At 52.6% G+C, this 15,282-nt stretch overlaps 2 protein-coding genes across 9 annotated transcripts; one reads left to right on the top strand and one right to left on the bottom strand.

The window, feature by feature from the left end:
- Positions 1-1,105: 1,105 nt before the first annotated feature.
- On the top strand, positions 1,106-2,796 carry Inka1 (inka box actin regulator 1). The gene is given in 2 exon segments (NM_001108187.1): positions 1,106-1,320; positions 1,950-2,796. Coding segments are annotated over 2 exon segments (849 nt in total). The 5' UTR covers positions 1,106-1,269; the 3' UTR covers positions 2,748-2,796.
- Positions 2,797-2,961: 165 nt separating this feature from the next.
- On the bottom strand, positions 2,962-11,771 carry Uba7 (ubiquitin-like modifier activating enzyme 7). Of its 8 annotated transcripts, none has more exon segments than NM_001393920.1 (24): positions 2,962-3,200; positions 3,647-3,747; positions 3,821-3,913; positions 5,535-5,726; positions 5,820-5,912; positions 6,164-6,246; positions 7,076-7,235; positions 7,439-7,513; positions 7,585-7,771; positions 7,853-7,917; positions 8,024-8,220; positions 8,299-8,464; positions 8,546-8,704; positions 8,781-8,861; positions 8,996-9,103; positions 9,290-9,460; positions 9,818-9,964; positions 10,054-10,151; positions 10,245-10,380; positions 10,484-10,574; positions 10,886-10,992; positions 11,096-11,230; positions 11,319-11,487; positions 11,572-11,771. In NM_001393920.1, coding segments are annotated over 24 exon segments (2,973 nt in total). In that variant the 5' UTR covers positions 11,601-11,771; the 3' UTR covers positions 2,962-3,070.
- Between the last annotated feature and the right edge of the window lie 3,511 nt (positions 11,772-15,282).

Raw genomic sequence — 15,282 nt, 5'->3', positions numbered from 1 at the left:
TTATAGCACCAAAAATAAAACCCAGAGACTCTCATAAATCTTGGAGGCTTGGTTTTGATGACTTCTCTCCATCCACAAACCCCTGCCCCATTCATCACACACATCCGTGTTTTCCTTTCGTTTGGTCTGCCTAACCCTTGTCCCTCGATATTCTTTACATTGGCACCCTTTCACCTAAAATGCCCTTCCTCACTGCACTCAAATGAATTGACCCAAGATAGGTCATATCTTTTTTTTTTCTTTTTTTCTGAGTTGGGGACCGAACCCAGGGCCTTGCGCTTGCTAGGCAAGTGCTCTACCACTGAGCTAAATCCCCAACCCAGGTCATATCTTTTTAAGAGTCCTATCTCTTAACTGAACTCATTGCCTTCATTCTCTTATATTTTGCTGTCTGCGGAAAGATCCAGTCTGTCTCCAGTTAGACTGTACCTCTGATTGTGGAGTGGCCTCAGGGGAAAGACTCTGAACATTGGAGCCAAAGAGCAGTTTTCCTTTTCCATTCCTGCACACAACCTATAGGTCAGTGGTGCAGATTGAGGATGCAGACCATAGCGACGCGATCCCCACTAGAGGGCGGTCCAGGCTATCTCGGCTCAGATCAGGCTAGAGGGATGCTGGAGGGCAGTTAGCCATGGCCCTTCCCTTACTCTCTCTGTTTTAAGGTTCTTCGCGGAGTATTCACCGGGCGGAAGGAAACTCGGTCCTATCATTTCCAGGGATAGTCAAGGCCAGCCTGGACAGACCCCGAGTGGGCCACAATATTGTCAATTGGAAGATAGGGTGCAGTGTCCAAACGTGGGCGTCGCATCGGGCCCCAGCACAAGAAACCGCTATTTCACCAGGGGACAAATTGAAAAGATGAGGTCACGGGATGAACGTACGGGGGCTGGAGGGGGTCGTGACGGAACTGCGCTACAGCAGGGTTAGCTAAAGTTTTTGAGACGTGAAGGGTCCTGAGCTGCACTCGGAGCTCACGAGCTTCTACAGCCAGGCTCCACCAGCAGAGCTAGGCTGGAGGGCGGGGCTGAAAGGGGCAGGGCATCTTCAGCTCGCCCCGCCTCCATTGGCTAGGGTACCGGGGGCGGGGCGGGGCGCGGCTGCCAGATGTTGGGGCGGCAGCGGCCGGAGCTACTGAGGGAGTAAGGAGCCTTGGAGTAAGGCAAGGGTGAGGACGCCACTAGCGGGCCGACTCGGCCCACTCTGCGCCGCTCCCGCGGGTGATCGGCGGTGAGCGGGCCGACCTGGAGAGTGTTCAGCACCAGCACCAACATGCACAGCGCTCGGCTTGACAGTTTCCTGAGCCAGCTCCGCTGGGAACTGGTGAGTCTTTAGAGTGGGTGTGGTTGTGAAGATGTGTGTGGAGTGCGTGGCTGCCGCCTGGCTGGAACAACAAACGGCAACGGGGTGGACTCCGGGTGCCCATCAGAGTCAGGATGGGGGCAGGGTAGTGCGCTACAGATGGCCCAGATGGCCCGCTTCGGGTTTCTGACGGTTGGGAACTGTTCTGGGCATCAGGTAACAGGCGCCCAGCTGGCCGTGCCGGCCGCAGAGAGGCGGGGGAGGAGAGTTGGGGAAAGAAGTTTCTTTTGGGGACCGTCAGGGAGCACCCAAGGCCTAAAGAAGTGCTGTGCTGCTGTGGACATCCCCTACCATGGGCTGGCCTGTACCTCCTTCCTCCACTCTGCCTGCCCGCCCTGGTGGCGCGTGCTGACTTGCCCGGCCCTGCGTGCTGCAGCCTGCCGGACTGCCACCAGCTCTGTGGATGGGAGCCACATGAGCCTCGAGTGCCAGTGCCCCCATGTGGGCCCTGCGCTTACAGTTCTGCCTTGCTGCCCAGAGGATTTTCAAATCCTTCTGAACCCTCCTTTCTCAGAGCTGGCTTGGTTAGACACTACGGGGTCAGGGACTAAGAAATCCCTGTCCAACATTTGCCCTATCTTTCTCTCCAGTTGTGTGCTCGGGACACAGCCTCACCTCCAATGCCTGGCCCACTGCAACCAAAACCTAAAACTGATCAAAATATACAGCCCAAGCGCCGGTTCAGGGCCTCCGATGTTTTGGAAGAGGACTCTGTCTGCTGTGTAGAAGAGGAAGAGGAGGAAGGCTTGGTAGCAGAAGACAGGGGTGCACCGCTGGGGTGTCCTAGGGAACATGCCCTAGATTGGGACTCTGGCTTCTCAGAGGTGTCAGGCAGTACATGGCGAGAAGAAGAGCTGTCTGTACCCCGGCGCCAGGCACCCCCAGAACGTCCACCTCATAGCCAGCGTTTCTCAGTGAGTGACCTCCCCGTGCGCAGTAGGGCAGCTGTAACCAACATACCTCCTGCCCACCGTCCAAGGCCCAAGTCCACCCCTGATGCTTGCCTGGAACACTGGCAGGGATTGGAAGCAGAGGACTGGACGGCAGCCCTGCTGAACAGGGGCCGCAGTCGGCAGCCCCTGGTGCTAGGGGATAACTGTTTTGCTGATTTAGTTCACAATTGGATGGAGTTGCCCGAAGCGACCAGTGAAGGAAGTGATGGAGATGTTCCCCGAGCCCGTGCTCGACCCCCCCAGTTCCTGCTTGGTCTCTCTGAGCAGCTACGGCGTAGGTTGGCCAGGGCTCGACGGACAGCTATGGCAGGCAAGAGGTTGTCATGCCCACCTCGCCCAGAACCTGACCTGCCTGCGGACATTTCACGATTTGCAGCCCTCATGAACTGTCGAAGCCGCCAACCTATTATCTACAATGATGTCAGCTACCTCTGACCCTGCCCTCCAGCTAGAGACAATAAAGTTTTTTGGTTTTTTTTCTAAACTGCTGGTTCCATACTCCTGAGGCTTTAGGAAGTGTCCCCATCCCCGTGAAGCACAACTAAGACAGGCCAGTCTAGAACCTTCCCTCTCTCTTCCCCAGGTTCCCATATCACCCATATCATATTACCCATATCACCCTTGTTTGCTCTACCATCCACTCCACTTGTGCCTTCCTTCAACAAGCTTTTATTGTTGAAGTATCCGCTGTGGGCTGAAGATGCAGGAATTGTATGCAGAGTTCGTGATGGCCAAGTGGTGGCGTGGTGGCCACCTCATCACAGCTCATAATGCAGAGGTGGGAAGGCCATTTCGTCATCCTCACCCTCACAGCTCAGCTCAAACACCAGAACTCTCAGCCCAGGCTTGGGTTTCTGGCCGGTCACCTGCTGAACTAGTTCTGTCACCCTGGTATGGGAAGGGGTTTGGGGAGATTTTGTAGGTGAGCAGAGGCAGACAGAGAGCGACCTAGTGTGGACCAGAGGGCACTGGTGAGCCCTCAAGAGCCTCAACCAGGAGCATGAGCGGCTCAAGGCAGGAAACATCTGAAACTATTTTAGGAGCAGCTGGTGGGGCAGGCAAGAGGCAGGAAGCTGTGTGTCCCTTGAGAGTAGGCTGTGAAGGGAGATGGGGGCTGGGCAGGGTACAGGGAGCCAAGGGGGCTGGCCAAGCAGACAGCTACCGAAGTCCCCTTCCTCAGGCTCTTAGCTCCGCCCCCAACCCCCCAGGCCCATTTGTTGGCTCCATTTGGTAGAAGAATGCCTCAAGAAGGTGTGAGGGGCCTAAAATGGGGTTGAGAAAAAGACCTTGTCGCCCATCCTCAACATCCAGGGACTGGATAGAGCCTGGCTCACCTGAGGCCCAAGTGCTGAGCCTGCTTTTCAAATGGCCATCCTGAAGAATAGAGCAGAGCCTGGTCATGCAGCAGCATCCTCACCGTCAGTCCATGCTCTTCCTAGAAGACAGACATCAGATACCCACTGGGCAAGGCTAGGCTGGGCCAGGGACGGAGTGGAGACAGGGCATACCTGGAGATGGGCCAGCAGGGATTCCAGTGTCCTCTCAGGCTGCCCAGCAGGCACCGTCAGGCGGTGCCAACAGGTCCATTCCAGGTGATGGAACTACAGGATGGAGGTGAGGGAATTTAGAGAGTTCTCACACAAACCTGCGAGCCCTGGCCCAGTTACTAGCAGCTTTTCCTAGAGGAGCTGCCCTAGTGGCAGGAAGCTGCAGCCAAGGGGTGGGGGGTAGAAGGTGGGATCTGGGCCCAGAGTCTCAGCCCCCTCCTCGCCCAGGCTGGGGCCAGCACAGGAAATGGAGCTATGGGGCCCTGTATGGGGAAACAGACGTCCATCGAACGGGCCAGCAGGAGGGAGGGAGGCTGGGACTGCTTCCTGAGGAAGCTGGAGCTGTGTGGCTGTATTCTCCGATAAAGCTGCCTGTTCTTCTAAGGGGAGGCTGGGACCTGGGAGACACAGCTCATGCCGCTCCCCAGTCCTTACATATAGGGTTTGGGGAATGCAGAAACCAAGAGCTCAGTAACAATGGAACTCTATTGACTCAGAGGGTCCCCACTAACAGGGATACAGTCTAGAGAAGCCTTTATTCTTGTCCTGTCTTCTTCCCAGGTCAAAAGTTTTGGTGCCGGGGCTGGGGATTTAGCTCAGTGGTAGACCGCTTGCCTAGGAAGCGCAAGGCCCTGGGTTAGGCCCCCAGCTCCGAAAAAAAGAACCAAAAAAAAAAAAAAAGTTTTGGTGCCTATATCTGAGGACAGATGATGTAGCAGACATCCAGAGTCCGGCACAAAGGGGCCTCCCAACCATCAGAGAGTATACTGGGGTCGAGCAGAGACTAGGCTAGAGGCATGATGGGGACTCTTACCCACCCCCATTCTGTGGACAAAGGCAGTCTCTGTGCTGGTTAACAGTGGGGCACCTCACAAAAGCATTCTGTGTGCTTGTCCAGAGGGACCCTAGGCTAGCTGGTGACCTCTGTCCTCTCTCCTGATGAGGGCATTTCTTCTGTCCTCTTTCCTGTGCCTCGGGGAAATGCCAACTGGGGCAGGGCCTGGGCACACAATTGGAGGCATTGCCATCCTGCCTTCATAGGAACAACCGCACACACACACAAAACCAACAGCCCCCACATTATGTGCCCACACGCACATGTTCACATCGAGGAAGATCCTTGATCTTCCATCTGGTACACAGATGTGCAAGCTCGATCCCTCCGTGTTCCCATACCAGGGATGCCCAGACCCTGGTGCACTCATATGTGATAGTATAAACATCCCACTGGGCTGAGACCCACACTCATGATAGCAAGTCTGGTGCCCTTTAACTTGGCTTGAGGTGAACAGAATGGCTCTACAGAGGGAAGCTGGATTCTTTCTGGGGCTGAGCCTAGGGTTGCCCCTCCCTCCTCCTTCCCACCAGGATGTTACAGAGTAGGAGGGGGCCATGGGGGACGTCTGGCTCCACTAATGAATTAAAGCTGCAGCTCCCTCAGACCCTGAACTGCAGGGGGGTTGGGGGGTATGGCTGATGGCTGTTTCCTGTGTCTGACAGGTCCCAGCCTAACTTCATAGCAGGAAAAGGGCTGGATGGAGTCAGAGGACTCCCCCATAGTCTGGGGCCTAGAGAGAGCCCACAGCTAGAGAGAGGACTTGTTTGCTACAGCTAGAGAGAGTGTGATTAGAGGAAAAATTCAGGGCTAATGGGAACAGGGGCATCAGAGGCTCACCGACTGCATGGCCGGGGCAGAAGGTGCTGAGCGTATGAAGTGGTTTTCAGCCAGGTGCAGGTAGCTGTGCCGAAAGGTGCCAAGGGGCCGTGGCCCACTTACCACCTTATACAGCTCCAGGCCCAGTAAGCCCGCCACAACTGCTGTACTGGTGGCAATGGCTGGGATAATCCGGCCGATGGTTTGCTTGATCTGTCAAGGACAGGGCACTTGGTCTGGGATCAAGGTTCAGGGACAAGATTTGGCTCTCACTTCTAGGCCGGAGCCCCAGAAGGGTGAAGTTACCCGAGCACGGTTAACTGGCAGGATCCCATAGTTCTGACAGCGCAGGTCTGTCGCTGCTACTACAAAGTCCTCGTGGAAGTTGCTGCTGTCATCCTGCCAGACCCAGATCACAGGAGTGTCAACACTGCAATGGCATCCCTCAGCGTGGCCACCTGCAGGGCACTGGCAGGTCTCTGTACAGTTTTCAGGTAGGGTATCCATCATCTCCCTCCTTTGCCACACAGTGTGACCGACGTGCAAGGGGACTGAGCTGCTTCCACAGCCTTGATGGTTGGAAAGCCAGGTTTTCAAACCACCCTGCTTCCTCACCTCCCCCGAGCCCAGTTCCCATCTTGGGACCCCACCTTCCCAAACAGCACAGGCTTCAGTGGAGGCCCCTTGTTCCAGTCGTCCAGGGTTTCCTGCAGTTCCTTCAACTGTTCCTGGCCTGTCAGGGAGCAGGCCATGGAATCAGTCCTTAGTTCATTTCCTGTACTCTAGAGCCTCGTGTCCATTCTTGGGCTCTGCCAAACCTGCCATTCGCTGCCACTTGATCTAACCAAGGACTCTCTTGGTGGAGGCTGACATTTATTTCCTTGCCCCCACTCTTTCTCTGTGGTTACCCATGTGGCTCTGCCCTCACCCGGGACCATAGCTAGGCACAGCTCAGAATTTTTTTTTTTCAAATTCTGAAAGTCTCTCAAGAAAACTGGAATGTGGGGGTTGGGGATTTAGCTCAGTGGTAGAGCGCTTGCCTAGTAAGCGCAAGGCCCTGGGTTCAGTCCTCAGCTCCGAAAAATAGAAGAAAAAAAAAAAAATCCAGACTCTTAAGAAAACTGGGATGTGTTTGAGGCAGCAGAGAAAGGACCCACTGAGGGGCCAGAGGATGGAAATAAACTAAGCAGCAAAGAAAGAGGGCCAGAGAAGAGATGGCTCAGCAGTTAAAAGCACTTGTTGCTCTTGTAAAGGACTCTAGTTCCATTCCCAGCGCTTACAGGGTAACCCATAATTGTCGGTAACTCCAGTTTCAGGGGATCAGTGCCCTCTTCTGGCTTCTGTGGGCACCAGGCACACCCATGGTATATAGATATACATGTAGGTAAAATACTCATACACTCAAAGTAAATTAAATGAGCACAGGAACAAACAAAACCAAAGAGGCCTGGAGAGAAGGAAGTAAGTTGACTGTCTGGCTTTTAGGTGCCACCTTCCTTAAGCACAGGCTGGAGACCAGTGGTGGAAGGGGCAAGAATAGCTGTTCCAGACCAGGACCTCACCAAACTCAGCAGAGAAGAGGTTCTGGGGCATGGAATCAGGCTCCTGCAGCAGTGTCAGTGTCAGCAGTTCCCTGAGTGCAGTCTGACTTTGTGAGCCTGGCAGCCCATGCATCCGTGCATACAGGTTGGCAGCTGCCAGTACATAGAGGAAATGCGTGTCCTACAGCCAGGCAGAGAGAAGGACCATGAGTATACGGGATGGGACGCACTGCCCTTTTGAGGACCGGCTTGAATGCCTGCCTCTCTTGAGGACAGACACTTGAATTTGCACAAGAATGGCTCTCTTTTAGCATCTGTGCATCTTAGCACAATGCAGAGGTGGTGTCTGCCCTTAGGGTACTCAGGTCTGACCACTCCACTCACTTGGTTGGGATCAAATTGCAAGGGATGTGGGCACTTTTTGGATCCTGACCAGAACAGAGTTCCGTCCTCAAGCACCTGAGGAAATAAAGGCCATTAGGCTGTCTGGTCTCTTGGAGCCATCGGCTGCCCAGCATCTGACTACCTACTTTATCAGATGGGAATTTTCTCAGCAGCTCCACGATGTTATCACGGAAGCACAGTTGCCAGTGGCCAAGAGCCCACACCACACAGTCTTGCCAGGTCTGTGGCCGAGTTCTTAGGACACCCATCACTTGCTGCAGTAAGGCCAATATTCCAGTCCCATCGGTGCCCAACAGGGAGGAAGTGCATGTCCTGCAGAGGGAAGAGGAAGTTTGAGGCTGAACTCTGTGCCTGGAGTCCTGGACTCCTACCTACTTCCATTGTTGGCCTTACTGTTGGTAGTCGTTGATGGTCTCTGCGGATAGTCTGAAGAGCCCCTCAAATTCGTCCTGGGCCCACTGTGGCGGGGGTTGGGAGGTGGGGTGGGAGGGAAGGATGGTAAAGTATTAGACGAGGAACAGATCTGCAGGTGTGGCTTGAGATAGAAGAGTGCGACATCCTTACCTGCAGGCTGTGCTCCACAGTGCTGGGAAAATGCCGCAGGGTGCACACAGGGTAGGGAGCTTCCTCGGCTGAGGTAGGACCTTTGTAGACTTCCGTCACATATGGCACAAACACTGAAGCACTCCCCCGGGTTCCCTGGGTGCCTGCCTCCAGCAGTGGTTTCAAATAGTGGGTGCATCGAGCAGCAACATAGTGCCCTGGCAAAAGGGTAGAGGGTATGGGGTGAGGCTGCCAGAGCCTTGGGCAAGGGACTTGGCTCTCAGTGAGGGACTCACGGGCCTGGAAACTGTCCAAAGCAGCAACAACGCCGTCCACCCTGGAGAAGAAGTCGTCGTCATAGATGTCCTCTGTGGTGGGATCCAGAGGGCAGGTATGTGAAGTCACTTGCAGGTCTGGGTTTAGGCGATGGGCTGCCTCTGCAGCCACCTCTGCCTTGGGCCTCTGGGAAGAGAGGAAATGGGCACCTTAGGAGACAGCAACCTGAGACACAAGGGCAGGGACACAAGAGGGGCCAGCACTCACCCCAGTGTCCTTGGGCCTGAAGAGGAACTGCCGGCTGAGGTTGGAGCGTTCTACGTGGTCCATGTCAGCAATTGTCACACCGCCATTATCCCTAACTCCCAGGCCCACTAGGGCAAAACCTTTGAGCATCTCACAGCCAATGGCACCAGCACCTACCTGCTGGCAGGAGGAATCTTAGCCAGAGCACATAGCATGGATTTCCCAAAGACTTCCCCACGATCGTCCCTCAGCTCACCAAGAGGTAGTGTTTGTAGCTCAGTTTCTCCTGAAAACCAGTCCCGAACACAGCAATTTGCCCGTCGTATCGGCAGTTTCTCTAGGGGACACAGATAATGGCCGTTGATGGCTGACAGCCTATGCCGTATTGTTTAATCTGGACCTCAGAGGCGTTTTTCCCTGGGTTCTCCTCTAACTCTAATTTCGAACAAGGTTTTCACCCCCAGTTCTCACTGGATGACAGTCCTCAGGACTGGGCAGGAGCGTCTCATCTTCTGGAAGACATTCAAGGGCATCAAAGTACAGCCACTGGTCCAGGGGCATGAACTTCCCGGAGACTGCCTAGAGGTGGGTACATCACTCTGAGGACCTCTGCCACCTCCTATTTCCTTCTCCCCTTGGATCCCATTTGAGGGCTACAGCTGGGTTGGTAACATGCTCCGGGGCTGCTGCTCAGTATGGCTGTCCTCTGGTACATACACTGACCTGCCCACTTTCCCAATCCCTTCCTTTCCTCCCTGTCCCTACCTTCAGGACTTCCTGGGCAGCCACTCCTCCCAGAATGGCTGCCATGGGACTTAAGCTACCAGCACTACTCAGGGCAATTGTCCGGAGTAGAGCCTCATCCAGCGACTCTTCTTTTGCCCCTTTTAGTGGCTCTAGGTCCTGGGCCAGCCACACCACGGTCTCTGCGTCATCCTGTGGGACGGCACTCAGGTGTAGCACATGTGGGCCTAGTAGCCCCAGCTTGAACTCTAACCTCCCACTCCAAGCCTTCAGGCACCCATTGACCCTGCTCCACAGAAGCAGCAGAATCCTGGTTGGGAAAGCCTGGCATAGGCTGGGAAGTGCCACCTGTACCAGCCAGAGACACTGAAGGCATCCTCCGTTAAGCACAGCCTCCGACCTGCTTGTGGTGGCTCAAGGATGGAGCAAGCAGGCACCTCCAGGCTATAGGCCTGGTCGCCTATGGACACAGCCTCCACTGAGGTGAGATCTGAAAGGTGAGACCCAGTGAGGCAGAGGCTGTGTATTTCAGGATGTGGGGCCACTCACAGGATCCCAGGGCTTGGGTAGCCGGCCATGAAGTTGCTGGAACTTGTGCAGTGCATGGAAGGTCTGGTGTAGGCAGTGAGCGCGTTGTATTTCCTGAGTATTCTGGACCACCATGCAGGGCTGGAGCAGAGCTATGTCCAGGGGCTTCTGTAGGGGACCAGGGTCAGGTCTAGGACATGACACACCCACCCCTTCAGGTAGCCAGGTGCTCCCACCACAGATGTACTTGTACTCACATGCTTCACAGTCTTGGGTCTCTTGACTTCAGTGACAACCCCACCCCTCAAGTAACGGGAGAAAGTTGTTGTATCTCCAATCTCCAAGGATCCATCTTCTGCAAGAGAGTCATCCTAATAAATTATGACACCCCCTAAATATAAGTTGTTTTCGCATAGTTGAGGCAGTGGTTGGAGTAAGGTTAGCTTACTCTGCACACGGACAGGCTGTGGAGAATGACTGTTGAGTTCAACCATGCCTTCAATGTCTGAGAACATCACCAAGTCCCCATCATAAAAGGAAGGTCTTTTGCTGCCTCCTCTCAGAGTGACAATGCCGGGGGAGCCCTGAGTGAAAGATGCCTTGTCTTCAGAGTGCCTGTATCTACCTTCCACAGGCCCTGGCACCTTTCTCTGGGCATCAGGGAAACCTCTACATCTTATCACCCACCTGAGAGATGTCCTGGATGGCAGCTGACGTGGGCTCCACCTCTGTAGGGTCCACAACAGTGAAGTCCTCACCAAAATCACAGAATAACCGCCTAGTATGGTTGGCAGAAGTTACTGAGGAAGCTCATCAGTTGTGAGTAGGGGACACTAGGACAGGCCCAGAGGGAAAGAAATTATAGAAAAGATGTGGAGATTTTGATTTGGGCATGTAGGGTGTACTAGAGCAGATCTGCATACCGAGGTGGAGAAACAAGGAAGGGTGAGATTGTAGTCTAGAATTAAGAGGATCCTTGGCTAGGCTTGAGGATGAGTGGGTAAGGATAGGGCCAAGCTTAGGGCTGGGCAAAGCATTGGGAACAATTGTTGGCAGTGACGTGGTGGGGTATATAGGGAGTCTCCTTACCCCACAAGGCCCCGGGTTTCAGCCATGAGGAAGTAGACTCTATTCTTATGGCACAAGGCTCCCACATTCAGCTGGTCCTCTAGCTTGGAGTCAGTCAGCACCACTACCTAGATGGACGCCATGATCAGCAGGCTCAGAATCACTTTCTCTGCCATTAAGGACAGTAGGGAGGTACTAGGCTAGCATGCAAAATGGCACTGGGGTAAGCACCTGAAAACCCCGCACTAGGTCCTCAGTGATGTCGCCTCTGTGGACGGAGATCTGGACAGCTTCATTAAGCTGGGCCAATTGTGGTTGAGAGGCCTCAGCCCTGCTCCTTCCCAAGCTCTCTTCTGAGAGGAAAAACTAAGAAAAGCTCAGTGCAGCTTAATCAAAGAGACTCCCCTTTGGCTCTGCTCTTGGAGGCATTATAGAGACCCCCAAGAACTCTTACCTGAGCAGCCAAGTCAGCCCAGCAGGTGGGATGGGGATCGTGCAGGGTGAGGCTGCCCACACCCATAAGGACCAGGTTCTTGGCCACCTCAGCTCCCAGGCCCTGCAGGCCACACAGCAAGACTTTGGCTTCCCGGATCCTCTGCATAGCAGGCAAGCCCAGTACATACCTGTGGTTAAGAAGAAGGAGGGTGACAGCTGGGGACCAGAGGTCTGGAGGCCACCTGACTTTGTTATCCCACCTTGAGACTCACAGCTGCCTCGAGTACAGCTCTTCATCCATTCTCAGTCGTGGGCTGGAGAAGAAGCTGCAGTGCCCACAGAAGAGCAAGGGAAACAGGGCTTGGAGCTGCTGGGTGCTGCTGGTTACAGCTCTCTTTCTGGCTCCTCTGTAATTTCAGGAAACCAAAAGTGAAACTAGACAGAGTTGGTTCCTGGTCCTTCCAATGAATGAGGACAGATGCCAGCCCTCTGCAGGCCAAACGAGGTTTATCACCTGGAAAGGTCCAAGTGTTACATACAAGAGGCCAGTGAATCGCTGAGTCAGACCTGAGGAGTGAGACGACACTCAGGGCAGCCACAAAATGGAGACGCATGTCTTATATGTGTATGTATGTATATATACACATATAAGACATGCATATATATATATATATATATATATATATATATTTTAAACTTTTGCTTTGAAATGATTGTAGGCTCACAATAAGTTGTGAAAATGACACGGGGGTGTTGCTGTATACTGTGTATTTGTGTATTATGTGTACATGAGTATTTGTGCGTGTTCTTCCATCAGCACATGTTAATTACACATAATAAAGTGCTTCATTATGGCACTTTCATGCGTGTACCTTTTGTCATATTCACCCATTAGCTTCTCTCTTTTTTTTTAAAGATATATTTATTTATCTTATATATATGAGTACACTGTAAATTCAGAAGAGGGCATTGGATCCCATTATAGATGGTTGTGAGCCACCTTGTGGTTGCTGGGATTTGAACTCAGGACCTCTGGAAGAGCAGTCAGTGCTCTAACCACTGAGCCATCTCTCCAGCCCCCCCCCCCCCCCCTTAGCTTCTCTATTCCCTCCCACTCTTGCTGTTCCTCTTGGTGACTCTGCGAGTTTCATATTGGTTTCAATCAGGAGGGTGGGCATGCGAGAGGTTATTTATGGAAGCCATGGGCACCTTCCCAGTGGCTACAGAACTAAAGACAATGTCTCGCCCTCCTGGAGCGGTGAGGCCTCGTGAGTCTCCACCCCTCCCACGACAGGATGCTCACAAGCCCAAATTTTGTTCAGATCTTGCACAGGTCACAGCTACTATGAGTCCAAGAGTACAGCAGCCATGTGTGGCCGGAAGACTGTGTTCTTCTAAGACTCCATCCTTCATCTCTCACACTATTTCGTCTGGTTTTCCACGACATTGCGTTCCCTGAGCCTTGGACAGGGCTGATAGAGACACTTCTTTTAAGGCTAAACATTCAAGTCGTTTCTTCCCCACACTCTGACCAGTTATGAGTCTCTGCAGGCATCACCGCCCACTACAAAAAGAAGCTTCTTTGGTAACAGCTGACAGTGGCCCTGCTCTACGGTCATTAACGTGACTGTCAGAAGGCAATGAAATGGGTGTATCATGTTTATTTTGCAAAATATCTATTGCTCTCCCATGAGGGCCTCAGACCTACCCAACCACTGGTTTTTGATCAGGTTTATAATATCAGACATGAATTCCCTCCTGTAGAGTGGGCTCAGTTCCAACAGGAAAGTGGTTAGCTGTGACCACAACGGGCTCAATGGACTGGTGGCACTGGATGTGCGTCTTGCTATTGTTTGTTTCTTCAATACAAGGTTTCTCTGTGTAGCCCTGTAAACCAAGCTGGCCTCGAACTCAGACATGACCCTGCCTTTGCCTCTGAGTGCTGGGATTAAAGGCATGCACCATGACCTGAGTTATTTTGTTTGTTTTGTCAACATGTAGCCCTGGCTCTGGCCTGTAACTTGCTATGTAGACCAGGCTGAAATCATAAGACAGCTGCTTGTCTGTGTTTCCTGAGGGCCAGAATTAAGGTGTGAGCCACTACTCCTAGCCTTGCTGTTTTTATTTTTGTATGATTACAGCAAGCGTATGGAACTAACTTGTGATGTTAGTTTTCCCTTCTCCCACTTGGGTACTTGAGACCGAACACAAGTTACCACACTTGGCAGTGAGTAACTGGCAGCACTCTCGCTGGCCCTATTGTTTTAATCTTTTTTTAATGTTAATGTGCATGATTGCTTTGCCTGCATGTGTGTGTACCACGTGTACCTGGTGCCTGTGGAAGCTGGAAAGGGGTGTAGAGTCCTCTGGAACTGGAGTTAGAGACAGTTGTAACACCGCCACACTCAGATTGCATGATGCTGGGCAGGGTAAGCGCTCTACCAACCAAGCTACCCTCAGCCACAGTTTTTAAAGCTCTGTTGGTTTTGTTTTAGGGAGAATCTCACGTAATTCAGGCTGACCTGGAACTCATTGTGTAATTGACAATAACTTCCCCCTCTATACTAATGTGAATACAAATATATACCGCTACACATGGCTTGATGCTGGAGTCTGGGCCAAGGCTTGCTCTTTTTAAAACAACTTTCAAGGGGACCCTTGGACTAGGTTCATCCCTCCGGAGGCAGTCCTCCCTGTGACCGGATATTATTCAGCTGTCACTGTGACAAAATACCTGAGACAGATGGAAAAGTTCACCTCTAAAAACTATGAAGTCACTGCACTGTGAAGAGTGCATTGTGGTACGTGCATTCGGGAGGCAGAGGGCAGGTGGGTCTCCAGGAGTTCCAGGCCGGCCAGAGCTTCACAATGAGTTCACCTCTAACCATCCCCCGTCCCCATGCACACATGCCAAAACCAACCAAAAAATACTACAAACACATTATCTTCCTGTATACCTTTATGGGTCATACTTTTTTCAGAGGGAAGGGGCAACCATATTTCTAAATCCCTTTATGACAGAAACTCTCAGCAGGAGGCAGTAACTCCAGTCACTATATTTGTCTCTACAGGTTTACCTGTTTTAGACACAGTAAATGGAGTCAGAGATCCACTGTCTCTACCTTGTTTCATTTCCGTATCTTGAGTTCCTAACCTACAGCCCGACTTACAGATTCCCACCACTGGTGTTGGATGCTGTTGCCCACTGTACAGATAATACTGAGGATACTTCACCTAAGGCCACGCTCCGTGTGCTAGCAGCCAGCCTCTGTTTTCAACCAGATGGAGATTCCCCTCACTAAACCTCCTTGGCTCCTGTCGTCCCCAAATGGGTTCCAACACCCATAGCTGTCTAAGTTACTTTCCTGTTGTGATAAAATACTCTGCCAAAGCAACTTAGGAAAGTTTTTATTTTAGCTTCAAGTTTCAGGGTACAGGGTCGCTGCGGGGACGTCTAGGCAGAGGGTGGAGCAGTGGGTCACACTAGGAGCAGACAGAGTGCATGTGTTCTTGTGCTCAGCTCTTTGCCCTCAAACAGCTCAGGATCCTCCGCCTAGGCACGGGACGATGCCAACTTATTTCTAGTAGGCTGGTTTCTACTTAACTCGATCGAGATAACCCTCCACAGATATGCCCACAGGCCAACCTAATCTAGACCTCACTGAGAGGCCCTTGCCACGTGATCTAGATCCTGTCGAGTTGCCAGTCAAGGCTAAGCATCACAGAGCCAAGGCTATCATCTCCATCCTCATAGTTTCAGGCTCTTTTCCATTTCCTGGCAAGCGGTGGGATGTCTTCAGCAGGAAGCAGCAGGTGGTGTGGGAGGAAAATGGGTGAACGGGAAAGAGAAGCTTAGGCCGGCTTACCCAGGTGAGTGGCCAATAGGGAAATTCTCTAGGAGAAAGTCCTGAACCCAAGCCCTAGAGGCTAACAATTAGTCAGTGGTTACCTGTTGTGCTTGCTGGAACTCACTGGGCTTACCC

Source organism: Rattus norvegicus, chromosome 8 (assembly GCF_021556685.1).
Source record: "Rattus norvegicus strain SHRSP/BbbUtx chromosome 8, alternate assembly SHRSP_T2T, whole genome shotgun sequence".
Lineage (NCBI taxonomy): Eukaryota > Metazoa > Chordata > Mammalia > Rodentia > Muridae > Rattus > Rattus norvegicus.
This window is presented reverse-complemented; position numbering and strand designations above follow the sequence as displayed.

What these genes read in the sequence shown, in the direction of transcription:
- Uba7 (XM_087561426.1), bottom strand. Translation starts at nt 11,600, where the DNA reads ATGGATGAAGAGCTGTACTCGAGGCAGCT. An exon ending in CCATCCAGGACATCTCTCAG is followed by an intron (nt 10,381 to 10,483) that starts GTGGGTGATAAG and finishes TCTTTCACTCAG; the next exon opens with GGCTCCCCCGGCATTGTCAC. An exon ending in GAAAATTCCCATCTGATAAA is followed by an intron (nt 7,514 to 7,584) that starts GTAGGTAGTCAG and finishes TTATTTCCTCAG; the next exon opens with GTGCTTGAGGACGGAACTCT.